The following is a 27,614-nucleotide window of genomic DNA, read 5'->3' as shown; positions in this document are numbered from 1 at the left end:
CAGTGGAAACAAAGATCATTTTAATTGGGAAAAAAAAATACCCACTCTTCCCCTGAAACACAAAATGGTCTCTTCCCCTGTACATGTCCACGTTTCCTCTAACACAGACTTCAAGTGCAAGGGCCAATGCACCCTTCTGCTCTCCTAAGCAGCTCTGCCCTCTTAGAGAAAAAAATAAAAGGAGTGACAGCCACTGCTCTAAGAACCCATGACAGAACTGGTCCCTGTTTGGCACAATATTCAGGAGATTCTTCTCCCACAGTAATGGCATCTTAGCCAGACAGATCTGTCCTTGCCCGTTCTGATCTTCGGTCAGCACGTTCCCCCTTTCAGCAGAGTCTGGCCTGCTGCATCATCTGTGATCCTCCAGCACGTGGGATGAAATAAAGTGCCTTCTTACAGGGCCTCAATGCAGCTGATGAGTCCAGTTAAATTCATTCCTCTGGAAGCAGAGCTCCCAGAACCACGTGTTCATATCGTCGCCTCCATGTGCAGAACCTTCAAGGCCTCTGAAATTTGAGAGCTGGTGTCGATCTGGCCATACATCCCCACCAGGAAAGCCCTGTGCAGTAACACTGCAGCGTGCTCTGTGAAAGGGAGAGACAGCGTGAGGACTGAGACCTCCAGCATATGGCAAGAGCAATCCAGCAGTGAACACCTGGATGAACGTTTGTAGCCGTGCAAAAAGTTCTCTCTTTCTGTAAGAACTGGGCATAATCCACCATCTAACAGCCCCGTGGGTACCTGATTATGTGAGGGATCACAACTCAGAGAGGAAAACCCCAAGGGAGCAAATCTGTTTCATGGAAGCCTTCCTCGTCTCTTTGGCAAACCTCCCCTGTGACGCTCCCAAGCACGAGAGAAGGCAGATGCCACCGTACCTTGGCAAAGGAGGGTATATTCAGGCAGGTTCCTCAACGCTGTCTGCACCACCTCAAAGTCTCGGCTGCCAAGGCAGTACATGAAGGTAGGAAGGAAGTCTGCAGCGATGCTGGGATTAAAACATCACAATGTCAGCACAGACCAGATCGCCATCAGCAGGCACGGAGCGGGCAGCCGGTGCCCATCAGGGACTCACGGTAGCCAAGTCCCCGCAGTCCTCACCTGGGGTTGTTCTGAATGGAGCGCAAAGCTAGGCTGAAGGCCAGATTGCGGCAGGTCTCCTCCGATGAGCTCATCAGCTTCTGTAGGTTTGTCTGAGAGAAGACGCAAAAATAAGGATTACAAGGCCATCCAGGGATCAAAAATGTGCACACTTGCATTACTGCCCCTTCAGCACCCACCCAGCCCTACACACATCCAGCAGGTACTAGCTGAGACAGGAAATCCCTCTGTGTAATAAGGATCGTGCTGTTTGAAATGCTTTAGAACACCCTCCTGTAAATTTATGGCACATGGGACAGCTGAAATTTACCTGTATTTCAGTACTTATTTATTTATTTTTAAACAGAGCTGTTCTGCTCTCTTCTTGCCCCATTACTGGAAAGGGGACAGAGGATTACTTCTTCCTCTGATATACAGAAAAGTGGATGATGATGTATCCAGCATGCAACAGAGGGAAGACAGTAGGGAAATAAATATTGCCTGCTGTCAGAAAGCCCAACTGAAGTTGCAGCATCTTCAGAGAAATTTAACAACCTCCCAAAAGGCAGGGAAAGGATAGCACTTAGGCTGGCCATGCAACACAGACTGTGGTGAAAAGAATCTTCTATTTCTAGTGGCAGTTTGAGACACCATACTCACAGAAAAAAAGGAGAGAATTTCTGGCCTCCGCCTGGACATCTCATCAATGTCTGTCAGCACCTCCAAAATGTCTGGTGGAAGACACAAATTGAGAGGGGTGACTGAAATTTACTGATCCAGCAAAGGAGCTATAAATCCACGTCTTCAATCAGTCAATTTTTACTACCTACACACAGCTAGAGTAATAAAGGCAGTTCTTCAAAAAGGATGAGAGCAAACTGCCCAAGGTGGGGCCACCAAGCACTGTCATGACATGGGCAGGGGAAGGAGTGGTATGGGGTGTGAGGTTTCAATTCCAGAGTACCTTCTGTAACTGACAGGTCTTTACAGAAAGCCTCTTTTAAAAACAGTGCCCAGACAGGATTTCTTCCCCCTGTTTGTATGAAAACTGTCACCCCAATAACACAACGTAAGTCTGATATGAACACTGGACACCTGTGATTTCAGAAGACCTTTGGAGAAGCATGTTGTTCCCACATGCCATGTTAATGTGGTTTTCTTTCAGGAAGATCATCCAAGAAGTTTGTTAGAAACTCCATTTCTAATCAGTCTGGTATTTTTATAGCATAAAATAAGGTGCTCCTATCAGCGCTCCTGAGCTGGGACACCATCCCAGCCCTGAATTACTCATATCACCTCCCAGAGTACCTTCAAGATCCCTGAAAAGCTCCAAAGCAGAGGCAGTTGCAGCATTGCCACGCTAAGTGACAACAGCATCATGGGAAGCCTCTGTCACACAATCACAGAAGGTTATGGACAAGTCCATCCAAAACAAAACCCCAGCTTAACTGCTGGAGACTTCCAAACGAGACAAAGAGGAAACTGGCCTGCAGCTGTCATTTAATAACAGGGCTGGCACCTGTCTGCACGTGCCTTATGTTCTTGTGCAGCTCTGCAGGTCCTCACTTACCCTCAACTGTTTGGCCTCGAGACAGCCTCTTCATATATGGGGCCATTTCAGTCGGTGTGAGAGGGGTGAAGAGAGACACGTTGACAAGGGGGAGAGAGCCAGCTGCTGCTTCTTCTGGGGCAGAGAGAGAACAGCGACTTCTATTAGTTTTAACAGGGAGACAGGTTCAGTGTTCCCTTGATCAGCAATACTTTAACAGACTTCCTGGCTCTCAGCCTCCAGCCCCACTGCACCTTCTGGTACCCCTCTGCTGATGCAAAGAGAGCAAACCTTCCTGACCTGTCTTAATACTGGAGAGTTTTCCCATTCAAGTTTTAAAGAGAAGAGTGGAGAAGTCAAGGTAACTTTAGGGTTTCCTGACAGGTTGACCCTGAAGTGAGGCTGAGCAAGGTAAAATCCACAGGAAAGAAATTCACCAAGAGCTATTCCACAGCAGTAGTAATACCAGTGACAGGGAAAACAATCTATCACCTGTCCCAGATACTGCCTTCAAGCTGTCGAGCATACAAGTGCTGTTCTCCATTCTAAATACCTTTTCACTGGAAGTAGGGACTTGATCTTTGTGGGTCCCTTCCAATTTAGAATATTCTGTGATTCCATGAAAAGCATCTGCACTTCAAAACGTACTGCATTTTCACTAGCTGGAATAGCTTTCCAACACCCAGACTCACCATCCTTCTCTTCCTCAGAGCCCCTGTCCAAGATGCCACTCTTAGTGGGCAGACTCAGCCCAGCCAAGAGGGACTTCAACATCGCGAGGTCACTGTTGTCTGATGACAGGTCACTAGAGGAACAGATGGCACATTTAACTTTAAATAGCAATAAGGGTGTGAAGACAACTAACAGCACATGTATGGACACTGAAATAGGGTAGAAACAAATTTCTTAGAAGCAGAAACAAGATTTCTCTTTTCAGCATTATAAACTCAAACTCATTTGTACCTACATCTGCAGGTGGGATCCTGCAGCCACTGCTCAGGGAACAGCCCCTCCTACTGGCTCTCTGGAAATGACTGCAGGGCAGCACAGTGCCTTACAGGGGCATTAAGGCATTATGTGAGTTGGAATTGTCACCTGACTTCTTTGGTCTTAGCTTTTATCTATAAAAAGGGAGACTGCTCATCTTAATAGACATTTCAGTGATCTGAGGATGAAGCAGTGCCACATTAACAGCTATTGTTACATCCTCTTGCTGTCTCCTGTCCAATTATCTCATGGCAACCTGCCTGACCAAGCCCTCCATTGGGCTAACCGGAGTAAGGAAGCTTACTGGAGTGGATCGGAGTGCTTCTGCAAGAAGGAAACAGATGCTTGAGCATTGCATGTGATGTACTTCTGGATAAACTGGACAAACTTGCTGATGAAAGCAGCCAGGTGCCGTGAGGATTTCCTGTAGTTCTGAGAAAGGGTAGGGAAGATGAGAGTCAACGACAAAACAGCAGTGATGCACTGCCCCATGCTGCACCTCTGGGCTCCAAGGATTAGATTCCTGATCTCTGGCCTCCCCTTTAAGCTCCCCCTAGTACTCGATACACATTTGAGCTCTAAGTTATGCAAAGGCTCTCCCTCTAGCGGCTGGCAGCCCACACACGGATGCAGAGCAGGAACTTTTCCTACCAACAGCAGCCTGATGAAGGACAGCAGACAGTCCCATAGTGCCGCCTGGTGCTCGTTCTGGAAGACCTGTGGCTGAAGCAGCTCCAGGATCCCCAGGATGTGGATGAAGAAGGTCAAGTGGTTCTGTTGCCTGAACTCCTGGAAATTGAGGTGAACACGGCCATGCAGCAGAGCTGCAATCATTGGCAAGTGCCTGAAACACCAAACAGAACAACACCCAGCTCTAGCCTCTTCCTAGACACAGTTACAGGTTGTTACACCTCAGTTCTTGTTAGCATCCCTCATCCCTTCCCAGGGTTCTGGGTTTAATCCCTGTTATCCATGGAATCAGCAAGCACCATTTCCAATTTCTGCTGCTTTCCTCTTAACTTTCACATATGAATGCAGATCCCGTCACAACCATCACGATTAGTCCAAACTCACTCCCCTTCTAGGGCAACGGTGGATGCTTTTCAGTGAACCCAGCCACATAGAGGGTGAAAGGGGAGAGTGGTACCTAAGAAGTAGGATAGGATGAGCCACAGCTAGCTTCCTGCAGGCCATGTTGGCATCCCACACGCGGCTTTCTGACGACTTGGAGTCACTGGTGTCTGCAAGGAGGTTAATGAATCTGTGAACCAGGGCATCGAGCTAGAAAGAAAAGTAGTGAGTAAACAGTTAAGTTGAAAGCAAAAGCAAGCCCCTGGCTCTTCAGCAGTGTTTCCCAAATACATTCCAACTACAGATGAGGTTAACAGAAATTATTTTCAGCTAGAACCTGTGAGCAGATGCAGCGTTCCAGCTGGCACAGGATCTGAAGTCCACAGTTCCTACAGACATCAAAGCAGGATCAGACGCCTGCACACTTGTGCTTTACAGAAGCCTTTGGCACACAGAAATTTATATAAGTAGAGCTCCAAGTTATTTTATAGTCAGACACTGCAAAATAAACTACACCTGAACTCCCTGCTCCTGAGAGTGCAGGCAGGGAAGGGGCAACTGAAGAGCAAGGTAAAGAAACCAAAATGACCCAGCCAGCCTTTGACAGTCCTCTCCTTTTAGTCATGGTAGGATTCAATCTGGGTGCACAGCTGGAGAGGGGCTTTCCCGTGTCTCTAAATTTACCTTGCAAGTGCTGCTGTCCCTGGCTCCTTCACTGCTCAGAAGCACCTCAGGCATAGACACAAGTTGCTCAGGTAGTTGCAGGTACATCTGAAGCAGAAGGTCCTGGCAGCATTTTCCCACAGAACTAAAGAAAAAAGGGAGATGTCACCCTCTGGTTACTGCTTTAGTTCCACAAGAAAACATCCCAGACCCATCAGATTCATAACAACCTTCTTGCATTTGGCAAAAATCTTGTGTAAGAGTGCAGCCACCACTAATCTGAATCAGTGTTTTTTTCAGTCTGAATGAGTGTTTTTCAGTCTGTTCTTTTAACTACTTTCAAGTCATGCACAGTCCATGGGGATCCACATACAATCTACACAGATCTATACCACTATGATACTTCCAATGCTGGAAAAAAGTTACATCAAGCATTTTATCCTGTATTCCTGAAAGCAAAAGTGCCCTGCAATTTCACTTTTAAGGTCACCTTCCTGGTTCCAGTAGCACTTAAAATGGCATTTTATTCCCCCCTAAATGTCTGAGAGAGTATTGTGTGTAAGCACTTGTCATATGGGCTCTGGAACACTATTATTAACGAAGATATACTGGCAAGTTTCCTCATTACCTGGCTGCCTGTGCCCAAACAACTACAATTAGAGCAGACAGTGCTCTCCATTTGCAACCCCACCTGCTTCCCCACTGCTGGATGCAGCTGGTCAAATACTCTGTTACTTTTTTGATGCTCTCAAGGTCCCCATGAGAACAACTGAGCAACAGAGGCAGTCGAGACTGGATGAGTGTGCAGGAGGCCTCTTCTGTGTTCTGGTATCTGGTTTCTGCTTCAGCCAGGATCAACTCCACCATGCTGATCAACTCTGGTGCTTTTAGGTGGAGCACAAACTCCTCGCGGCGCTTCTGTTACGTGAGACAACACTCAAAATGAATCCCTAGACCCTTAGTCCCTTCTAGTTATGCCTTCCCCACATAAAAAGGAGCATCTCTTAGAAGCAGACTTAAGAACTGCCCTGTATCCAGAAGTCTGAAAGCACATATCCCAGCCCCCCAAAGAAAAACCTCTTTACCCCTCTACTATTTCTGAACTCATTTACTTCCAACCCAGCATGCGTGATGGGACAGAAGCCATAACTGAATCATCAAACCAAAAAAATTCCTCTGTGGAAGAGAGATGCAGTCCCCTACTCTCGGTGCGGTGGGAATTACTCCACACCGGGTTTTATCTTGCTCACAGCTGTAGCCTTTTGACTAGATCTTTAATGGATATTGTGGCAACTCTGCGGGAGCTGCAGAGGAGATGTCAAGTGGGCAAACTTATGTGTGTTCATATGAGCTTTTTGGACCCCAAATTGCCACTGCAATATTTAGCAGAGCAGAGCAGCAAAGCAACCAGCTGAGGTACAGGCAGCAAACTTGGCATGCTGCACCCCTATCACTTCAGCCACCTCTTGGCCATGGAAAGCCAGGCAATGTGAAAGCATCACCTCGCACCCCATCTGAAGATGAATCTTGGAAGAACTGAGCCACTACCTGAGGAGTTCTTTGGTCCCTTCCCTGCCAGATCCGAGGGATATGAATACAGGCCCACAAGAAATCCAAGGATGCAGTTGGGTCAAACCTGCCAGAAGACAAAAGAAGACAGATTTGCAATTAGAGTCAAAGCAGCCCTCAGGCAGCACACAAACACATGGCATCTTCTCTAAACATCACAAATACTGTGAAGAAAAACATCTGCAAATGTAAAAATAGGATCCATTAAGTCCCAAGAAGGGGTTTGGTTCTGTTCCCAGATTGTGACTAAATATTTCTTGAAGTAAGCACAGCACAGGGTACGCAGCTGAACAAATGGCATTCGCTAAGAGTACGGTGGCTACAGAATCTTGCACCACAAAGCCAGAAGTCTGTCATAAACATAACCAACTGGTACAAGCAGACCAGTGACCATACTGCCCCAGAATCCAAAACATCCTACCTGTTATCCTGGATTGCAGAAATTAATGAAAGTGTTCGTGAGCAAGAGATCAATAATAAAATAGCGAGAAACAAACACTGCCAGCTTTAGACACACTGCTAGTTAAATCATGGCCTGACTTGCCACCAGTGTTAGTGTTTCCTGGTCTGTAAGTTTAACAAATTTAAACACGATACTACACTACTGCAGTAGAGCTTCATTATTTGAGAGCAACATATAGGAGCTGAGAGCTGGGGCTGCTCCAGAGATCAGAACTGGGGGCCCGATGCCAGGAAGGGGGATAAAGAGTGGTAACAGAGTTTAGTACAAGCAAAAGATCCAGCAGAGCCTGCCCAGGTACAGAGACTCCCATCAGTTTGCTATCCAAGCAATCTTTCAAACCCCATGTTCATAAAGATTATCAACAAGGGCAACGCTAGATAGATTACCCAGCGATTAGCACTTCCTGTTTAAAACACAGCCAAATCTTTATGTGCTCCTTCCATCAAACAGCAGGTAATATTTATATCAAGGTACACAAATCAGCATGACTGAAATCAGCATCCCTCTCACAAAGCCTTTTTTTGGCTAGATGACATCTCTTGGCAGACGCACCGTGGAACGCAGCAGCTCTTGTTCTCAGCTTCTGTTTGCTCTCTCAGACATAACGTTTTAAGTTGGGCGATTTGCTTGGCCCAAAAAACAAGACTCACCTCTGCTCCCGGTTTCTGCACAGCAGAAGTCTGATGCATTGGTGCAGAGTGGTCCAGCTGGACTGGTGAGTGAGGAGAGCCAGGAGATATGGACGGAAGGAGGGCACCTGGGACCCTGCCTGAAAGTACAAAACAAGGAAGATTAGTATAAAGAAATCATTACTGTGAGGTGGATGCAGGAGATAGCTTGTATTTTACAGAAGGATGACAATACAAGCAAGCAGATAGCAGAGAAGACAACAGATGGATTTAGGATATGAACTGCAAAACTGTCTAAAAGCACATGGCAGAATCCATGAAATTCAGTTTTAGTCTTAGCTTTGGCATAGCACTTCTGGACAGGCTGTTTATCTGACTGCAAAAATACCACTGAAAACACAGCTGGCTGATCTATTATGGGACTAGGCTGTGTCTGTAATGCTCTGAAGTCCTGAAAAGAACAGGCCTGAAGAAATATAAAGATCAGATGAAACATGACTTGATCTGATGTACCAGAATCCCCCTCTTAGTCAACCTGTATGGCTTTAGAACATAGCAATGTGGAAAAACAAAGAATTCCCTTGCCCTGTTTCCAGGTGCAGGTCAACACCCCAGAAATGCCATTTCAGCACAGAAGTCCCTCTGCCCACCAACTTTTACCTTGTTCCACGAGAACAGTAGCTTCTGCTGGAGATCAGGGCAGCTGCTTATCACCTCTGGGTCCAACATCTCCAGCCAGTCATTGAGAAGGCCAGAGGAGGGCCCCAGCCAAGCGGCTTCAGTGCTGAGGAGAAAACGCCTGTATCAGTGGTGCTGCCATTGAAACCAGGCCTACCAGTGAGTTCCCAACATCACCCAGACTCACCTGCAACTGTCCAGCTCCTTCTTCACTGGTGTCTCTTCTTTGTCCTGGAGCAACAAGGAGCTCACCACAGCAACTGGTTTCATGGCAGGAAATCTGGCAGTGGTCTCAACAGTAGCTGAGAAGAGGACCGTCAGGAGCTCCTCCAAGTATGGGGAGTGAGTTTCAATCAGACCTTGAAGGGCTAGCAGAGGCAGAAATGTGTCAGTAGCTACAAGATATGGTGAAAGCTATGGAACATAATATGGGTATCACAAAGGCAATGAATTTCCCAGAGCATGGCTCAGTAAGGAGGATGGAAGCCATTTGTATCTTGGAACAGTAGGTTTCTATTTCTCACAGGATTACTGGAAACCAGCAGTCTGCTGAAGGACTGAATCCCAGACACAGGCCACATATAAACCCACACACCAGTGCAAGGGAAGGAGGGGATACAAGACAGGACCAAGTTCAGATCAGTTTGCATTTTCTGATCCAGGAAGAAGGCAGCTTCCCACTGCCTACACACGAAGCACTCCCCTGAAGGGCTGGAAGTCCAGCCTGCTGCAGCACCAGGGATAGAGAGGACAGACACACCTTTGCTGATGAGCTCTGGCTCCACGTTACACTTCTCTCCTGATTTCAGCGTTGCAATGATGGCACGTACTGTGGAGCTGATCAAGTCAGGGTCACGACGGAAAGTCAGAGCTTCTGTGAGGTGCAAGAAGCCACCTCGAACTGCAAAGAAATTACAGCGTTGGCATCACAGGGACAAGCCACATCAGGCTTCTCTTCTACAGGCGCACCAGGTGGTTGCAGGGCACAACTAATCAAACACACGCACCTACTATGCTCTACTATCATTTTACTCCTAGTGTAGCTCTTAACAGCTCTTGTGCATGTTACAGGGACATATGGCTTAAGAGAATACTCTATAACCACAAACCTATTTCCATGCCTAAGCTCTCAGTCTCCTCTCTACAGATGGCAGATGACAGTAACCCTACAAGTCACAATGTGACCTTGTTTCAGAAGCATTCTTGTGTGCTCATCTTCCAGTACAATGGCAAGCACAAATTCCTGGCCTGAGCAATTGGAATTTCTCCCTGAATCCACTCTGCTTGATGAGATGCTAGTAGGTGTCTACTAAAACCCCTTAGAGCCAAATTACTTGTTTGCATCCTCATGGAATTTTATAGCACAGTACAAAACTGACTTTTCCCTCTCTTCACTACTAAGCATACCTCTACAAAAAGCAGCCTGCCTGACTTTCTGCTCTGGGTGCAGTTTCATTTCTTTCCCTTTCTTGTCCCACTTGGTCTACTCTGACTCCCACAACCTGCCCAATGCCAGTACCGTCACTGATCCTGTGCCTTGAGGAGTACTGCACAGCAAAGGCCTTCAGCTGAGCACGGAGAGGCCCATCTTCCACCGCGGGGTTCTCCAACCACTGCAGCATCTGCATGAGGACTTTGAAGAAGAGTGAGGAGAAGGCAGTGTCTTGTGGCATGCAGCGCTGGGGAGAGCAGCAAAAGAGACCTGCTTATACACACTTCAATCACAGAGCAAAGACAGCAGGAGAGGCAGACAGTTACACATACTGCCAAGAATACGCAGTGCGCACCTACTCTGTTGGACCACAGCTCACAGGTATCAAGGCAGCAGCCTCTAATGCCCAAAGCAGAAAACTCCATCACACCCACAATACCTCTCCAAGCATAACTAAGGGCAACTTTGTGCCTTCCTCCATCATGATGAAAAGAATGAGATATTTCATTGGTTAACTCTCAGCCTGCTCCAAAGCTCCCTAAGGAATTACAGACCTCTACTCTCAAATTGTCTGCAAATGCCTTGGTTTGCGAGACATGTTCATGCTGCAAAACAGCACAAATTGGAGCTTCCAAAATCAAAAGAGACCCAGAGCTGCCAATCCACAGTGCCACAGAGTTATCAGATTGGTTAATGTACACCTAACCCTGCACACAAGCTCTCAGCACTGCTAGACTAACGAGGCCAGCCTGTATCCATGGGACAGCTTGAGTCCCTCTGTACCACACTCCCCAGGCTGTACGTCCAGCACTACACAGGTAGAGGGTCTGCGCACAGCAGAGTGGATGCACTGCAGATTTTCCTTTCCTCCTCACCCCTCTTTGTTCAATATGCTGCTCACCTGATACTGGTACAGCTGGCGCATCAGTGGGCAGGAGATGAAGTGGTTGCGATGCATGGCCATCACCAGCGCCCCGCTGTGCGGTGAGTTTATCAGCGCAGCTACTGCCTGGAGGAGTCGCGCGGTGATCCCAGTCACTGGCGTGTTCCCCTGGCGGATACGAGCCAGTTCCTGCCCCAGGGCCTGCTGCAACGCCAGGGCAAGCGGGCGCAGGTTTGAGTTCTGCCACCGCGGGTCTGGATTTAGTGGGAAGAGCTGGAAGGATACAAAGCAGAGTGCACTTATGAGAAAACAAATGAAAGGACTTGCTATACCATACACATCCCTGAGGCGGAGGATTGATTTACCTCGTACAATCATACTGACTGTGGACTAACTAGAACCTTCAAAGAGCTTTTTCAATTTTTTAGTGCCTGGTACAGGAAAAGGCACAGCATCTATGCAACACCAATATGACTGTCAACACTAACACTGCAGGGGATCACCACACTGCCCAAACACAGGCAACCAACTTGGCCAATTAACTCCCTGTAGGTTTGTCCTGAAGTCAATAGAGAGAGGGAGGCTCTGCTAGCAGACATGCCAAGGTACAAAAGCTGTTTACATATAGCTTTGCTGCCAAGGCCCTGTGAGCATTTCACAAATCCTCCATGCACTGCAGAGAAAAAAGGCACTATACACAGAACAAACAATGTGCAGAGATGACAACAAGCTAGTAAGTACTGACAGCATTAGACATGATCAAAAGCCACATCATGTTCAAATTACAAGACAAAAATCCGTCCAGTATCAACTCCACCAGGCTGTAATGGTGCAGCCTTATTTTATGCAAGGTTTTCTTACTTGCTGTCTGCAAATGTTGAAGAAAGAACAGGGCAAAAAGATGCAAGTATAAGGGATATGGTTTTTGCAAAGGTGCTGCAGGGAAGCAGTTGAGAGACAATCAGCTTGAGGTTACACCAGTACCTGCAGAAAGATGCCTGCTAGGTCATCTTCTGGGCCCAGAACCCGAACCTGGCTTAAAGTCCGGATCCGGCTCTGGCCTTGACTGTTCTCAGGGCTAGATTTTGATCTTGCAGTCTCAGCACTGTCTGTAATAATAAGAAAATAAAGAAAAATGCTGTTATGCTGACAAACATTTGGAAGCCTAGCACTGGATCACCTTCAGCTTTAATGTCTCTGAGGAATTCATTCAGAATCCTTTTCTCTCAAGGCCAAGCAAGACCACCTTTTCCGTACCACTTAGAACAAATCATTACAGTAAACTCCAAGAATACCAGAATTTCTCCCCTTAATAGAAGTGAAAAACTCTAGGAAGAACTAGTGTCTAATTGTAGCTTGCTAATGTATTGCAACATAACTGCTTCTGAAAACAGTTTTTCCTAGTCCAAATGTCTTTCCCCTGTTGCCGTTGAGAGGAAGAAGACTGATGTTCAGAAATTTAGGCAATGTTGGGCTGGTAAGGTTACCTCGGCGGGCTGGTAAGGAGGCTGTGAGCAGGGAGTGGAAGGTCTGGCCTCCTGTCGCTCCTCTTTCATGCTGAACCTCCACAAGGTGAGCCATGTAGTCTGAAAAAGGACAAAATACAAACAAGTTGTCTCACCCTCTTTAGTAAAGCAGTACAGAACTGGCTGCTGTCAGTGTAGCTACCACAGTGAAGAGAATTTGCTGTTACTATGAACTTTGTAAACATGTAGCGAGTCAGCCCTATTTCTTTTACAAGTTAGCCTCCAGACTATTTCTAGACTCTTTACAATCCCATCCAGAAAAATCCTTCTCTACTTCAAGAAATACAACCAAGAGCCATCTAGACAAGCACCAGGGAAAGACAACAGGCTGCAAAAGCAGAGTTTGCAGAACTAGTTTGGATTTTTTCCAGGAAGTCACAGGATGTGACTGTAAGAAAAATTAAAATGAGTAATCTTAGATGGAGCTCTTACTCTTGTCCATGATGTTCTGCTCCAGTGTCTGTGGGTCGTGAGATACCGCCTGATCCAGGTACTGCAGAAGTTTGCTCATGCTGGAAACTGGGATTCCAAAGGACTGAACAAAGAGAAGTAGCTGCTGTGGCTCCAGGTCCTGCAGAGCTGAAATACACAAAGATACAAAGAGCTGAAAAACACCGAGTCCTGAGACCACCAAATTGCTTATACAGGGTCATTTTTATCACCTGTATTTGTACTTTTGGCTGGACCAAGTGGCACATTAATGACAGGGACGCAGAGAGCCTAAAGCCAGAAGTCTGACAGCTGCCTACTATGTTTTCACTGCTCTGCAAATCATTACCTTCTTATTGCATCTTTCAGTTAATTCACTTGCTGACTAATTTGATCTTCCGTTTAATTTGATCAAAACCTCAGGAACCCAATCATCCATATTAAAAAATAACTTCCACCCTATCTGTTAATGGCTCCAGGCAGGAATTATTGAATAATTCAATCACTGGCTATAGAGAGCTGTCATTTAATTAGTAAGAAAGGGACAAAGCTCTGAACACCAAGAAGACAGACAGCACTGACAAGCTGTGCAAGGATACAAGTAACTACAGATATAGCTCACATCCTTCAGCCACTGCTCTCCACATTGCAAGCATGCTATGTCCTATGGAAGCAGTGCTTTGTCTTTGATTGTGTAGCTTAATTTAATCTGAACTGTTGTAATAAAGATGGCATCCAATTCACAGTCCTGTATTTCCTTTAAATACACAGAAAGCACAGCAGTCATACAGACCCTCCCATGCTTTAAAAGTAACTGACACTGCTTAAAAATGCCACTGAGATTCAGCACTTGGATCAGAGTGAGAGGACCTGCCTTCAACACGGCAGTAAGGAGCTGTCATAGGCACTAAACTCCTCCTTCAGCCTCAGCTTTCACTAAGTTCTGCTCTTAACGCAGTGGGGATTAACCTGTGTGATAGTTCAGCAAGGTTGTAGTCATTCTCAAACCCATGGTACATGGGCTACAAATCACGGCTGAGGAGGGAATAAACATTGGGACAACCCCCAACAGAACCCAGAACCAACTCATATTCTGTGTATCTGTTTGACTCCCTAAAGGACACAGCGAAGAATCTATTGAATGCTCACATTGCAACTGTCACAAAATCCAGAGACAATGTCTTTTAAATCCCAGCTCTCTGTTCAGCTGCAGGGTCTGCAGTGACTGATGGCCCTGCCAAAGGCATTCAAGTAGGACGGTTGGGCACACGGAAGGCTTGAGCAGGGAAGACTCCCTTTCCTATGGGAGGGTCTGAAAGGCCAAACATCCCACAGGCTCACCTGCATCCACAAGACGTGGGACCTCGGAGCGGATCATACGCAGCTTTAGCCAGTCAGGAAGCAGCAAAGCCTCCTCTGAGGTGTCAACCAGAAAAGCAGTAGGAAGAGGCTTTTTCTCCGGGAACCATATATCCAATAACGTGTAAAAATCACCATCCCCTGCTTAAGAGCAGACACAAAAATCTCTTATGTTCAGAAGCACTTCAAACATTCTACACTTCTGTACAGATCAATGCACCAGAATACCTTCTTGCTCAAAGGCTAGAAACAACTTGGGAATAAATACTACCAAATGGAAGCATCATCTGTGAATCTAAGTGCCCAGTTCTCACCCTACAATAACCCTCTGCATCCTTTCTGTTCAGCAGGGAGGGACACACCATCATTGTAATGTTTCCTGCTGTCTGCACAAGGCAGCCTGCAAATACTTCACTCCGTGCAGCACTATTCTGACATTCCTACAGCTACAAGCAAATGTTGCAAGGGAGAAGGCTGTAAGCAGAATTAACACCAGCCTAATTCATTATGCAGATAGAGAAAGGCTCTCTGTCTAGTCCACAACCCCTTGAACACATCTGAGCATACTTCACTAACCTTGAGGTGGCCCTAGTGTCAGCAGGATAACCATGGCATGAACCACAAGGATGTGCATAGTGGCTGTTTCACCACTAGTCCAACGAAGGAACACTTGATCCTGGGACTCTGACTGGAAAAAAACAAAGCAGAAGAAAAACAGATGAACAACGGTGGGGAAAGAACAGAAAGTGAGATCTGCGAGAAGCAGGTGAAAGGACAACATGAGAATGGACAGGTTTGACTGAGTCCCAGTATCTCCAATAGTGGCAAAAGAAGATACAAAAGGAAAAGAAAATGCTTTCTATGTGTACACGCACATTTGGCTCTGATACTACGCCAAGTCCCAGTTATTTTCAGATCAAGGATCCTTGAACTAGACATGGTTTCTACATACTGAGTAACCCACAATGGGCATCTCTTGTGTTAAACTCATCCTTTCTTCTTCTACCCACTTAAGAAAGGCAGAGAGGCACTCACCCAGCTGTACACCTCCTCGCCTTCCTTACTCTGGCGCATGCGTTTGATGTAGCGAGAGAAGATGGAGAGGAGAGCTACAAGCACCGCATCCGACTCAGCGCAGTACGAGAGCTTGGAGAAGAGGTGAGACATGATGGTAGAGCGCTCCACTATGAGCCGGGCCACATCCTGAAAAGGAAAAATTTCCGTGGGATCTTTACTAAGCAACGTACACGAGTCCTCCTGCCTTATTCTGCCACATCTTCCGGTTCCCATCACCAGCCCAGGTAACACCGGAGATCACCACGTAGAGTCAAGAGTGAAACTGTCAAATCAGGAAGAACTCAAGTGCTTTGCATGCATCTTGTGATACCTCACAGTGTCCCCAGTTGTAGTACAGCTGCATTCTGATGCATCCCATTGCAAAAGGGAGCATTTAGCAGTATTTATGAAGTAAAAAATGCATTCCCCTGAAGAAACGGTATGATTACTATTTAACAATCTCCATATACTTAAACAGATCTATGCAGGCAGAAAGAGCCTGTGAACCTCTAGATCCATGCAACTGAATCTCAAAGACTGTTACAAAGGATGTTGGTCAGTGAACTTAAAAGCAATGAAAAGAGCACCCAAGAGTGACGATGAATAATCATTGCATACAAGCCAAACATCCAAAATCACCAAAGCCTTAAAAAAAGAATCAGAAATCCAATTTCAGTTACAGAAGAATGCATATCCCACCACTAAGGTTCCTGGCCTCCCACTGTCACCCAATGTATGTGACTGCAGGTTTAGCACCTGCATACTTGAGAACCACTACCAGATGGTGGCATTGCCTTCAAACCTCTCTCCACTCTTGCATTCCCCATGCCAGCTGAGATGGACTGATGGACTGGAGGTTGTTACTCTCTGATTTTCTGTCTGAATGATATGAAACCAAAGACACGGGTTGCCTTCCAACACATACCCAGAAACACAGCCATGCAGTTATCAAATTCACATGCTCCTAAAAACCTCATCCTGCTGGTACAGCAAGTCACATGTCTACCACTGCCATTTGCAAGGAGTTCAACGTGTCAGGTCTCTCTGATAACCTCTCTGCCACTGCACTCTGCCTCCTCACCAGAGCGAGGTCGTTGTGCTGTCCCTGCTCCTCCACTGGGGCGTGCTGGGAGAGGTACACCAGGTAGGCACTGATGGTCTGCGGATCTGTCTCCATGTGGATGGCCTAGAAGGACAATTTCTTTCATCAGGGATCAGGAGGTAATGAAGACAAGCACCAGCAAAACACATTCTTCTGCATGCACATAAACATGTCGATACCATAGCCACATGCAGTCTGCTCAGATTTGTTTTAGCATGAATAAAACAAAGAATAATTTGCCCCACAGCTGGCCCCTTATCCCTTCCAGCAAAGGTTTACCTGTTGCAAGGCAAGAGCTGTTGTTGCTCTAACACTATCAAACAGTGGCAGCCTCGGGAGGTCTCTCAGCAGCCACTGATACCCCTGCAGCAGTTCAGAATCCCCTGAGTCTTCTTCCATGGGGTGATCTTTCTCCTCTCCATCACGCAGCCCGCCTTCTGACAGCACCAAGGACAGGCCCTGCAGAAATCAAAGCCCATGCATATGAAGCCATGGTTGGACCACTCGTTTCATACTAGTAAACAGAACAGAAACAAGTTTCAAATGTCATGGAGTGATGCAAATGCAGCACACACAGCCTACAACAGGTCTCAAAACATGTTTGCTTGACAGCTACCATACTTGAAAGTTTCAATCCTCTTTAAGCACAATCTTTTGAACTCTGCAATTCTGCCTGCCTTGACTGTGCTCTAGAGCACCAGGCATTTACTGATTTACATTCCCCACTGGCAACAGCTGCTGCCATTTACTCCTCATACTACATGATGTGCTGAGTCCACACCTGAACTTCACAGGAAACATAACAGAATCCAGATCTATCTTAAGAAAAGTACTACTTGGCTGTTGAACAGAGAAGGCTTCTGAGCAGCAGGAAGCAGAAACACATTTGACGGGCCTTGGAGACTGAGATGAGTTACTAAAGAAAATTGACATGGAAATTGCACTGCACAGCAGTCACGAGAATCTAAGAATCTGCCCTTAGTTTCTGATAAACCTGATTCAAGATATTGATTTTACTCACCTTCATGGCCAGGACCCGTGAGGCCACCTGGGAGGAACTCAGGCGTCGCAGGAAATAGTCAAGCACCTCACAGGTTGTCTGTTCATCTGCTTTGGGACCCAACAGCAAGTCTTGCAATCGTCCAAGCAACTGCCTTTGTTTCTGTTGTCTCTGTGGAACAAGGAGTTGGCCTTTCCAGTGAAATCTAATCCAGGATGCACAGAAAGTAGGTAACAGAACTGATCTCCAAGAGACCACTAACCTGGCGTTTCTTGGCACGCTGCTCTTTACTCTCACCCTCCTCCTCTTCTTCACCTGAGGTTGACTCGTCAGCAGCATCATGAAGCAGGAATTCACAAAGGCACTGCACAGGCAGGACATCCAAGGAGCCCTCACTGGACTGAACCAGATCTGCCAGCCATGGCATTGACTGTGATGAGGCCTAAGAAACAGAAGAAGCCCTGCTCGCTCTGCTCAAGTTTTAGAGATGAGGGATCAGATCCTAACTTAGCCAACCCGTCAGGAGAGCCTACCTGTCTCTGAATGATGTTGAGAAGAAAGTCAGGATGACGGCTGCGACAAAGGAGGTGGCCCAAGCGAAGCGACTGGTTCAGGCTTTTCACCTGCTCCAGGACATGTGGCGGAGGTCTGCGTGGGGGCCCCCTGTCAACAAGAAGCAAAACTTCTTGTGAAACAAGAAGTTATTCACAGACAAGGCACCCTTTCACTCCAATATTGATGAGGACTAATCAGGTCAGCAGCGTGTGATGGCCACATGCAGGTTACAACAGAAGGACAAGGACTGAATGCAACACATATCCCACAGGTGACCAAGTTTCAGGGCTCTTCTTGCCTACCCCAACCACCTTATCAGCAGTAGAATTTATTGACTAGCATTAACTGGGTTTTCCTGATAGCACCAGACTGCAGAAGGCTACTTACTGAGGATCCAGACTTGTCAGCTGGGATAGCAAGAGGCTGCTACTCTCTGTAATCGTTTGTTTTGTGGATGCAGCAGCCAGATGACCCTCAAATGCAAGGATCTCCTGTTTTTCTCTCTGGGAGATCTGAAGCTCGCGGTTAATCATCTCTGTGCGCGTCTCCTCATCCGTCAAGGTACATTGAGGATAGGAATAATTGCTGAGAAAACAAGTCAAAAACAGTTACCTTGTCCAATTCAGAATTTATGAAACAGTCATAACGTCTCTATGGCCTCAGTTCCATTAGGGAACACAGAAAATGCAAGGCAGCTTCCCAACAGAGCCAGGGAGACTGAGACCTTTTCAGTAAATCGCGCAACAATCATGCTCTGAGTTTTATTTCCATGTTGATAATATTTCTGTTGGGGGAAGGCTTCTTTCCCACTCAAACTATAGCGTTGCTGCCAGCCTGCTATTTTACACGTCCCACTAGAAAGGAAGGAGCCAACTGGCACAAACTTCATTCAGGAATACACGCTCGGTGCCCTTACTTGATTTGGGGGGGGATTTAGACAATACTAACTTGGTCATGACCATTTCCATGAGCATCTTTAGAGAGGGGTACTCCTCCCACGCAGCCAGACCTGCAGCACAGAAGAGAAGGGTAGTCAGGGATACGAGAAGCCAGTCAGGGTTTTATTGAGATCCTATCGCAATCCACAATAGGAAGACACACACACACTTTGGAATGTCTCGCCACACTCAGGGCATGGAAACTGTAATCCCAGCCACCTGCTGGTCCAAACCACCCCACTGTGCATTCCTGCACACACAAGGAACATGCATTACAGCACAGTTAGCTAACAGCAGTTATTTTGCCATCCCAGCATATGACTTCAACACAAGCAACTAGACTTCACCCAGCACTTTCCCCAGTTTTTGCGGCAGACCCAGAATCCTGAGAAACATCCACACTCACCGATGTTTTCAGGATTGAACGCAGCCACTACAAGCAGGAGAGGCCAGGCTTTCCAGTACAGGGTAGAAATAGCTAGATTTGGAGGCTGGTACCTACAAGAGACATCAACAGATACAAGTGATTGGATTTGGTTACCGGAGGGCATCCCAAGCCAACTCTTCTCCTTAGTCACGCACTGAATTCAGTCACACCAGCTCAGTGGTTTTCAGGAAGGAAAAAATGAAAAAGTCTCTCACGGGTGCAACAACAGAGTTCAGTTGAAAATTTCTAAAGCAGAAAGGTCAGAGTTCTTGCAGAGGAAATTCCATTCCATGACTCAGAACTTTCTTGCCCTGGAGAAATTTCCACCAGAACATGACTTTGAAAAGGTTTCCTGGTGATTCTGTTATTAAAAATTCTAATGGGAAATAGCATCCTGAAGTCTGTGAGCTAGTGTTGTTAGTCACGAGGTGAAAGTGAGCTAGGTCACAACAAGGTGAAAATGAGCTAGGTCACACAGTGATTATCTACTTGACAAGCCTTACCCTGGGGGTAGCTGGATATTCTCTGGATGGTGATAAGTGCACAAATTTAAGACAGCATCGATCAGCTGGATTCTCTCTACCCTCAGGACTTCAACATCTGGAAGAGAAGAAAAGACCTAACAAGTTATTGACTGGCCCACCTGGCAGAAAGTCCTTCAAGAAAAGCAACACTAACAAAAATTCAACTTGAAGCAACTATGCTGTTGTGGTCTTGCTCTCATGATATTCCAGAATTAGAACAACAAAAAACACCACTACACAACTCTTAAAAAGCAGCAACATTTAAAAAAGACTCAGTACCCTCGTGACTTGTGTTTTCAGCTGCAATTTGGTTAAAATTCTTCAGAAGGCCATTTTTTTCCCCACAAAAGAATCCAACCTGCTATCCACATCTTTTTCAAAACTCAAGTGTGTTCCTTCAGGTAAGCAGTGAGTCTGCTCAGAAATTCTGGGGCTCCGAAGCTAAAAATCCATTTCAACTTTGTTGCAAGCTTTCTAACTCACTGTATGTATATGTATGTATGGTAACACACAGAAGTTACCACTGGAGCTTTGTGCAATCTTACCATCGGCTTGCACAGCCGCAGCCCGCTTCACCAAGTGGTCAGCAAGCTCCATGGCATCCGCAGGGCCAAGAGGGAGGTCCCGTGACAAACCGATCACAAGGATCCGCATCAGTGTGTCTTCAAGGATGGGCACCTCAGAGCAGAGGCGAAGGAAGAAGCTGCATGAGACAACAGACATCAATCATGCTTCCCTTGACAGCAGCATGAACATTGCTGAAACCCTCCACAGACCGTACAGCTCATCTGAGCACAAAATAACCCACAGCTTGGTTTACAACCTTTTCCCTGGTCTGCAGCTCCAAGTGCAGCTGCCAGAAACAATTTGTTTGCATTGCTTTGTACCTCTGCACTTCAGCCTGCTGGAGTCTGAGTTCCCTAACATTACACCAGTACAAACCATACAGCACTGGCCTGCCCTTCTTACAGTTACAGCATTAAGATATAGAGCAGCTTGCCACAGGGAACAAGAATCAAGAATAGAAACTGAGAGAGACTGAAAGAACATTCACCAATTTTAAGGCACTGTAACCAAGGATGAAAAAATGAGGCACAGTTCCAAGCTTTTCCAACAAAGAGCTACATAAAGAGCACCAGAAAACACTAATTCCTTTGCCTCCAGCTACAGTTCTGGTCCATGTTCCCAGCCATGGGTGGAGCACGCACTCACTTGCGGTCGCTCTCGGGGGGCCAGTTGTCCCATTTGTAGTACGTCTCTGGCTGTTCTGTGAAGAGCACCTTGTGGAGGCTGTCAGGATGAAGAGAACAGCAAATGTTACCTGTGTGAAGCTCAGGAACACGTTCAGTGGTCCACTCTCCCCCTACTCCTTCTAACGCTACCCATTCTATACATGCAAGAGCCTCCTTAGATAAACTAGCCTACTAAAACTGACAGTGCTAATCAGAGCCAAGAGGACTATGCGGTATAGACATTGGACTTTTATACTTTCCAGTGAACACACCTCATACATTATTAGTTCTGGCTTGACCTGCCTCAGTAATGCCTTGAACCACACCCTAGGATACGATCTCATCTCCAGAGGCAAGCAGAGAAGACAGTATTATATACGGGGCCTTCAACTATACAGCCTGAAAAAGGATGTCAGGCAGGACAACAAGGGGTCCGCGGGAATCATTCCTGACCAGGTAACTGGAAACTCCCTATTGAGCCAAAAGGGTTAACCCAAATAACACAAATCAGGAGTTTTCCATTATCGTGTATTTCCAGTGAGAGGATGCATTTGCAGGCATTCTTGAGGGGGAGACAGTCCCATCCCACACCCTTTTAAAACATTATTTCTGCTCCCTGTCTGTTAAGGGGAAGAGAGATCTAACCAAACCCTGGCACATGTATGGGTCTTCCTAAAATGTCATAAACTGCTGGGAAACAGACTGGACAGGCACAGCAGATGCCCAAGCTGACGCTCTTACCAGTGCACGTAGTCCTTGGGAGCCAGCTTGCTAATAGATGGAACAACTGTATGAAGCCACCAGACTGCATCGCGTTGAATAGCAGCGATTTGGTTCTGGAAAGAGCGCAGAACTTCCAGGTCTGAAAGACAGTCAGGTTACAAACCACTCACATATCACAGCCTCATACAGAGCAAAGCAGGAGAAAGCATCATTTCAAGACCAACAGTAACCATGGCTCTAAGTATAAACAGTCAGTAAGCGGGAGAGAGAAATCAGACAGCCTTTAGCAAGCCAGCACTGACAGAACATGCAGATGTGTCAAAGTGAAGCACAACAAAATGCCAAGATGCACCACAAATGAATTAGGGTTGTGAGAAGACATCTGGGCAGTCACTTCAATGTCCCCCAAAGCTCTGCCCTCTCTGCATTAAGTCATCTATGTTTTCCACTGATATGAAAACTGCCTGTTTCTCCACCCAGCCACACAAATGCCACACCTCCCAACTCTGCTAGTCTCAGAACAGCAAGCAACCCCATGCTTTTACTTAGAACGGAGGCTTACAGGCCCCTTTCTAACTGTGGCTGCAATGTTCCCCCAGTCCCAACACAGCCAGGAAATATTTAACAAGCCACCCATCTTCAAACGGAATCTGGGCTGTCTGCTTACTTTTTTTCTCTCCTTTGTCCCAGGCAATTCCAGCCTCCTTCACCTGGGCTGTGATACCAAGCATCATGGAAACAGCCAGCAGATCAGTTATGTGGATGACAAACCGCTCCTAAAAAAACATGAGTGAGTCAAATCAAAGCTGCCTTCTGGAACAGTGTTTTGTCATCAAAACGGGATGTGGAAGAGCTGCTGTGAACTTCAAGACGCAAATACTGAGTTACTCAGATAATAAGAGGTGTGGGGACGGATAAAATCTGCCAGAAAAACATATATAGAAGAGTCTGGTACACCGCTGGCATCATCCAGCAGGCATATGGGTCAAACAAAGTGGTACCTTGAATTCCATTTCTGCGTACTGGGCCTCCTTTCGTTCCTGCATAAGGCCCAGACAGAAGGCCTGGAAGTTGATTTCATGCTTTGTCTGTTTAATGATCTCTCGCAGCAGTGCCCGTGAAGCCCGCAGGTAATCATCCTTAGTAGTCAACAGGTCCTGGAACACCATCGCTAGGTACTGAGACCATACAGAAAAAGAAAGCTTTCAGTGCACTGTAAAATATCCACAACCACAGAATGAAAAGACATGGAAATAACGCTGGTAATATGCTTGCCCTTCAGACCCCAGGGAGCTGTAACACGTTTCTCACGAAGTTTTGTTACCAAAGGTAACAAAGGTTACCTTTGTTACCTTTTTTGTTACCTGTTTTGTAACAAAACTGGTCACACTGAATGTGGGAGTTAGAAAATGCCCACACGTTTATTTCTAACAAGTGTAACAACCTAATTTCAATCCAATATGACGCGGATCCCACAGTTGTCTAAGGGAAGATTTCATTTGAGCCTTGGTTCAGCTAAAACTCTCAAGCAGGGGTCTGGCCCCACCAGCAGTCACACAAGACATTACACCTACCTTTGGAGCTTGCTCTGAGCTGTGCTGAAGAACAGTGTACAGGATCTGCATGTTGTTGGGATTTCTTGCATTTGAAAGCTCATTGAAAATCACAAACTTAATTGTCGTGCCCAGGTTATCCCTGTGTGCATTCAGCAGTTCTCTGCAAGGGAAGAGCAGAGGTATCAGAGCTGAGATTTCATTTCAGCTTTGTTCTGATTTTTCTCTAAGTATTTAACACAAAAAGTGAAGATGGTGGGGCAGCAGCTACAGTCAGCAACAACAAAAGATTACTGAGAGATTTCCAGACTAATGAAATTCATTTGAAAGTGACACAGAACACCCCACAGCCACACCTGTTATTTAAAAACACTTTGTAGAGACAGAGCCCCATGTACATCATCCGGAGTGCTCGCTTCCCATTACAGACCCAGTCGCTCACTCACCTGACACACAGCATGTAGTGGTTCAGAAGGACTTTTGGCTTGAGACGAATTTTGATCAGGTTAGAGATCACTTCCATGTCCTCTGAGCTGTGGGTGTTGCAGTTCATGCAGACTGACATCAGCAAGTCCTGAGCTGGCTTGGTCAACTGCAGAGGAAGAACAGAAATACTGCAGCCACCTGCCAGCACAGATCAGAAATGGAACTGGACCTCCGAGCTGGATTCCAGACCAGGCCCAGTAAAGGCACGGTTCAGTCTCTGTCCTTACCTTGGGATTCTGCAACCACATCTCCAGGCGCTGCACGGCCATCTGTCGCACCTCTTTGTAGCCACAGGTTGCTGTCAGCAGCCGGAGGAGGTTCCTGGAGACGTTATCCATGGGCTGGCGCCGGTTGAGCTGGTCCCGCAGCATGTCCAGGACGTACTCCTCCACGCTCTCTGCAAGGTCGTCATACCTGGGCCATACAAACTGTGTTTTATTCACTTCTGCACAAGCTAGCCTGGTGATGCTGCGTCCAGAGATCAGCATTCTTTCTTGTTTGTGATAAAGGTTACAAAAAAACAAAACCAACACCCATTTATTAATTTCTCCTGATGTTCAACATTCTCTAGCAGGTGCCACAGGACAGCTATTGCAAAGAGGGAGCTCTGCTGCAGCAGTGCAAGCGGGGTGAGCACAGACAGATCTGCCACACGGCTGCACCAGGAGAGGAATGCACTTTACCTGGGCATGAGCTGGCCCTCCTGCTCCGGGCTCATTTTCTCCTCTGCAATCAGCAGCTCGCTCTGACTGTCTTCCTCCTCTGTCATGGAAGGGTGGGGGCTACTCCCTACAAAAGACCAGTGTGCTTTGTGAGACCATTTCTCCTTCCAGAGATCGATTGCTCACACTCGTACGCATTCAGCTTCTTTCAAGGGTTCACATCAGCAACACTGGAGGAGGCCACAACTCGTCACCTTCTCACATCACAACACACTCAGGTCCTTCATTCAAGTCTTTTTAACTGCTTGCACTCAAACATCCACTAGAAACAAAAGCGACACTAAATAATGGAAAAGCAACACTAGAAACTCAAAGCCCGGTCTACAGGATTGGCTTCTATTTCCTAAGCACATTCTTACCAGCACTAAGGTCCCCACTGCTACGGCCAACTTCGCCATGCAAGAGCATGCTCTTAGGAGGCATCTTGGTGTTAAAAGCTGTTTGGATGTTATCCACAAAGGTCTTGCAGTGAGGGCTGTCCACCCAGATGCGCTCCCCAAGGGAGTCCTCAATGTAAACCTAAAGGAAAGAAAAGCCACAGAGAATACAAACCATGCTCAAGCTTTTTTGTACATGTTTGTTGCAGGACTATTTGAGCTTCCCAAGTTATTATTTATTTTCAACATGCAACTGTGAAGTAGGAAACTAGCATAGCCATGCATAGATGAAAAAACTGAGACCAGATGACTGCAGGCAAATCATATGAGAGCAGAACAACAAACCACCGCATCCTAACCTCTATGGGCACTCTCCCTCTCCAGCAGGGAATCAGATTAAGCTCTAACAAAGACTTAACCATAACTCCTACCTCCAAGATATAGAAGCTTGCCTTTCAAAACCTTCTCATTTTCAGATCAACAAGAAAACATTACACCTTGCAGATAAATTATAGAGCACAAAGTCTCTGAGACACTTATGTTAGCAAACACCATCAACGGCATCCCAGAGAAGAGCAGAGAAATGCAAACAAGACCACAGCACTTCAACAGCCTGTGGAGGTTTTCCTTGGTGAAAAGAAGGACTGGGTTTTTCTTCCCTTCTCCATACAGCATCAGCCCAGTCCCCATTTACTGCCTCCACCATGTTGAGGGATAGATCACGGGACACCCCCTTGCCGTGCAGCAATAATAAATCCTCTGCTTTTATCCTGCCCCCAACACAAGCCACTTCCCAACCCTGGCTGGTTTTACACGTGTCCACCAGTGCCTCAGCCCTGCAGGAGCACCCTGTGTTCAACAACCTTGACAAAGATCTCTGGCCAGTTCTCATCCTCTTCGTAAGCTGCCATGAGAAGGTTGCAGGCCAGGACAGACACGAGGCTGTTCCCTTTGGCTTTGAAATTGATGGAGGCATCTCTTCGGAGCAGGCTGCATAGTGCCTGGAAGATTATAAAACAGATACAATAAAATTAAGCTATCTACCAAGAAAGAAATACAAATCTCAGTAATTACCACAGAGCTGTGGTATTTACAAATACACGCTGATTATGTTCTGATATCAGCTGGAGGGCAGCTGCAACTACGCTCACTACTGGCAGGAATTTCAGAAACGTACTTCAGAAACACACAGAAAGGTACCTCATAAAGCCCAAGAGTCCCCGCACGGCACAGCCCTCACCTCAATAACCCCTTCGGTGGCAAAGATGTTCGGTTTGATTTTAGCCAGGTACATCAGGCTGAGGTACAGCGTGGTGTCGGGCTTGGCTCTGTTCATTTTCAGCTGCTTCACCGCTCCGCACAGCACCCCCTCGATGCGGTCATCGTTACCTTCTGCCTCTGCTGCCTCGATCTCCTCCAGCAGCACCGTGGGGCCAACTGCAGCAACCAACACAGGCGTGAGTTTGATACCCCCAGGCAAAATAACCTGCCCCGGGATGCTGCCAGCACCAGCCGTGTGGAAAGCAAAGGATGGATCTGCTTACCTTGACTCCTTGCAAACGCATTTTCCCTATCCACACCCTATTAAAAATCCCGTTTTGTGCCTGACAACACCCCGTTGATTACTTTTGGGTTGGTCCGTGCTAAAACGATCCTCTGTAAATATACCTAATGCCAGAAAACGGGGTGACACTTCAAGAAACAGCGAGATCCACAGACTGCAGGAGACAGATGTGAGTAAAACACCACAGAAAGATTTCCTCAGTAAGGTTTCCATGTAGTGTCATCAGATAGGGTGAGGACAACCCGACACAGAGAGGGAAGAGGAGACAAAACCGTGACTTTAGCCACAACCAGGGGGTGAAACCCTTGAGGATAGTGTACAAATGGAGATGGGGGGGTTTACAGAAAGGCTGCCGGGCGTTGAGCCAGGTTCCCACAGCCCTACCCCGGCCACCAGGAGAGCAGCACACCAGCCTTACCTTCGATGGGGATGACGGAGGGCTCCTTGATGGAGGGCGAGATGGCCCGCTTCTCCGCCACCGCCGCCTCCGCCAGGCGGCCCAGGGCGCTGAGGGGCGGCGTGGAGGCCAATTTGGGCCTCTTGGCCAAGCCGCCCAGCCCGGGGGGCCCGGCCAGAGCCGCGGCCGCGTCCCTCTTGCGCTCGGAGGGCAGCCCGGCGGGGGCCGGCTTCAGCAGCGAGCCGGAGGCTTTGCCCTCGCCGCCCTGCCCCTTGGAGCCCAGCGCGATGAAGTCCCCGGGCGGCGGGTGCGCTGCGAAAGAGGCAAAAGTGAGCTGAGCTGAGCTGAGCTGAAGCGAGGGCGGCTCCACCGACACCCCCCCGCCGCCCCCCGGTGCTCACCCGAGGGTTTGGGCACTGCCCCCGGCCGCCGCACGGCCGCCGCCTTCGGGCGGTTCATGGCGGAGCCGCTGCCGCTGCCTCAGCCCCGCTCCGGCCGCCGCGGCGCTGAGGCGGCCCCGGGGGAAGCGGGAGGAGCGCGGCGGAACCACAGAGAGGAGGAGGAGGAGGAGGAGGAGGAGGGCACACAGCGCCCCCGGGGGGAGCGGGGGGGAATCGGGAATGGGGGTGGGGGGGAA

General features: G+C 47.4%; 1 protein-coding gene across 1 annotated transcript; it reads right to left on the bottom strand.

The window, feature by feature from the left end:
- Nucleotides 1-27,447, bottom strand: INTS1 (integrator complex subunit 1). The gene is made up of 47 exons (XM_032197469.1): nt 27,379-27,447; nt 26,999-27,289; nt 26,257-26,453; nt 25,880-26,017; nt 24,999-25,158; nt 24,601-24,706; nt 24,145-24,331; nt 23,878-24,023; nt 23,453-23,594; nt 22,880-23,056; nt 22,546-22,654; nt 21,897-22,017; nt 21,136-21,213; nt 20,469-20,626; nt 19,903-19,999; nt 19,379-19,470; nt 18,983-19,043; nt 18,422-18,619; nt 18,013-18,142; nt 17,742-17,921; nt 17,501-17,650; nt 16,759-16,938; nt 16,459-16,563; nt 15,357-15,524; nt 14,898-15,009; nt 14,304-14,465; nt 12,966-13,112; nt 12,495-12,593; nt 11,992-12,116; nt 11,026-11,280; nt 10,212-10,371; nt 9,453-9,593; nt 8,880-9,060; nt 8,675-8,798; nt 8,036-8,154; nt 6,902-6,989; nt 6,045-6,271; nt 5,375-5,498; nt 4,767-4,900; nt 4,271-4,463; nt 3,924-4,051; nt 3,325-3,437; nt 2,654-2,767; nt 1,744-1,814; nt 1,105-1,196; nt 882-991; nt 1-587 (listed from the first exon to the last, which is right to left on the bottom strand). The coding sequence occupies exons 1-47, from the start codon at nt 27,434-27,436 to the stop codon at nt 472-474; spliced, it is 6,564 nt and encodes a 2,187-aa protein (XP_032053360.1). The 5' UTR covers nt 27,437-27,447; the 3' UTR covers nt 1-471.
- Between the last annotated feature and the right edge of the window lie 167 nt (nt 27,448-27,614).

This window comes from Aythya fuligula, chromosome 15 (assembly GCF_009819795.1).
Source record: "Aythya fuligula isolate bAytFul2 chromosome 15, bAytFul2.pri, whole genome shotgun sequence".
Classification (NCBI taxonomy): Eukaryota; Metazoa; Chordata; class Aves; order Anseriformes; family Anatidae; genus Aythya; species Aythya fuligula.
The sequence above is the reverse complement of the archived record's forward strand: the minus strand, read 5'-3'. Positions and strand labels throughout refer to the sequence as shown.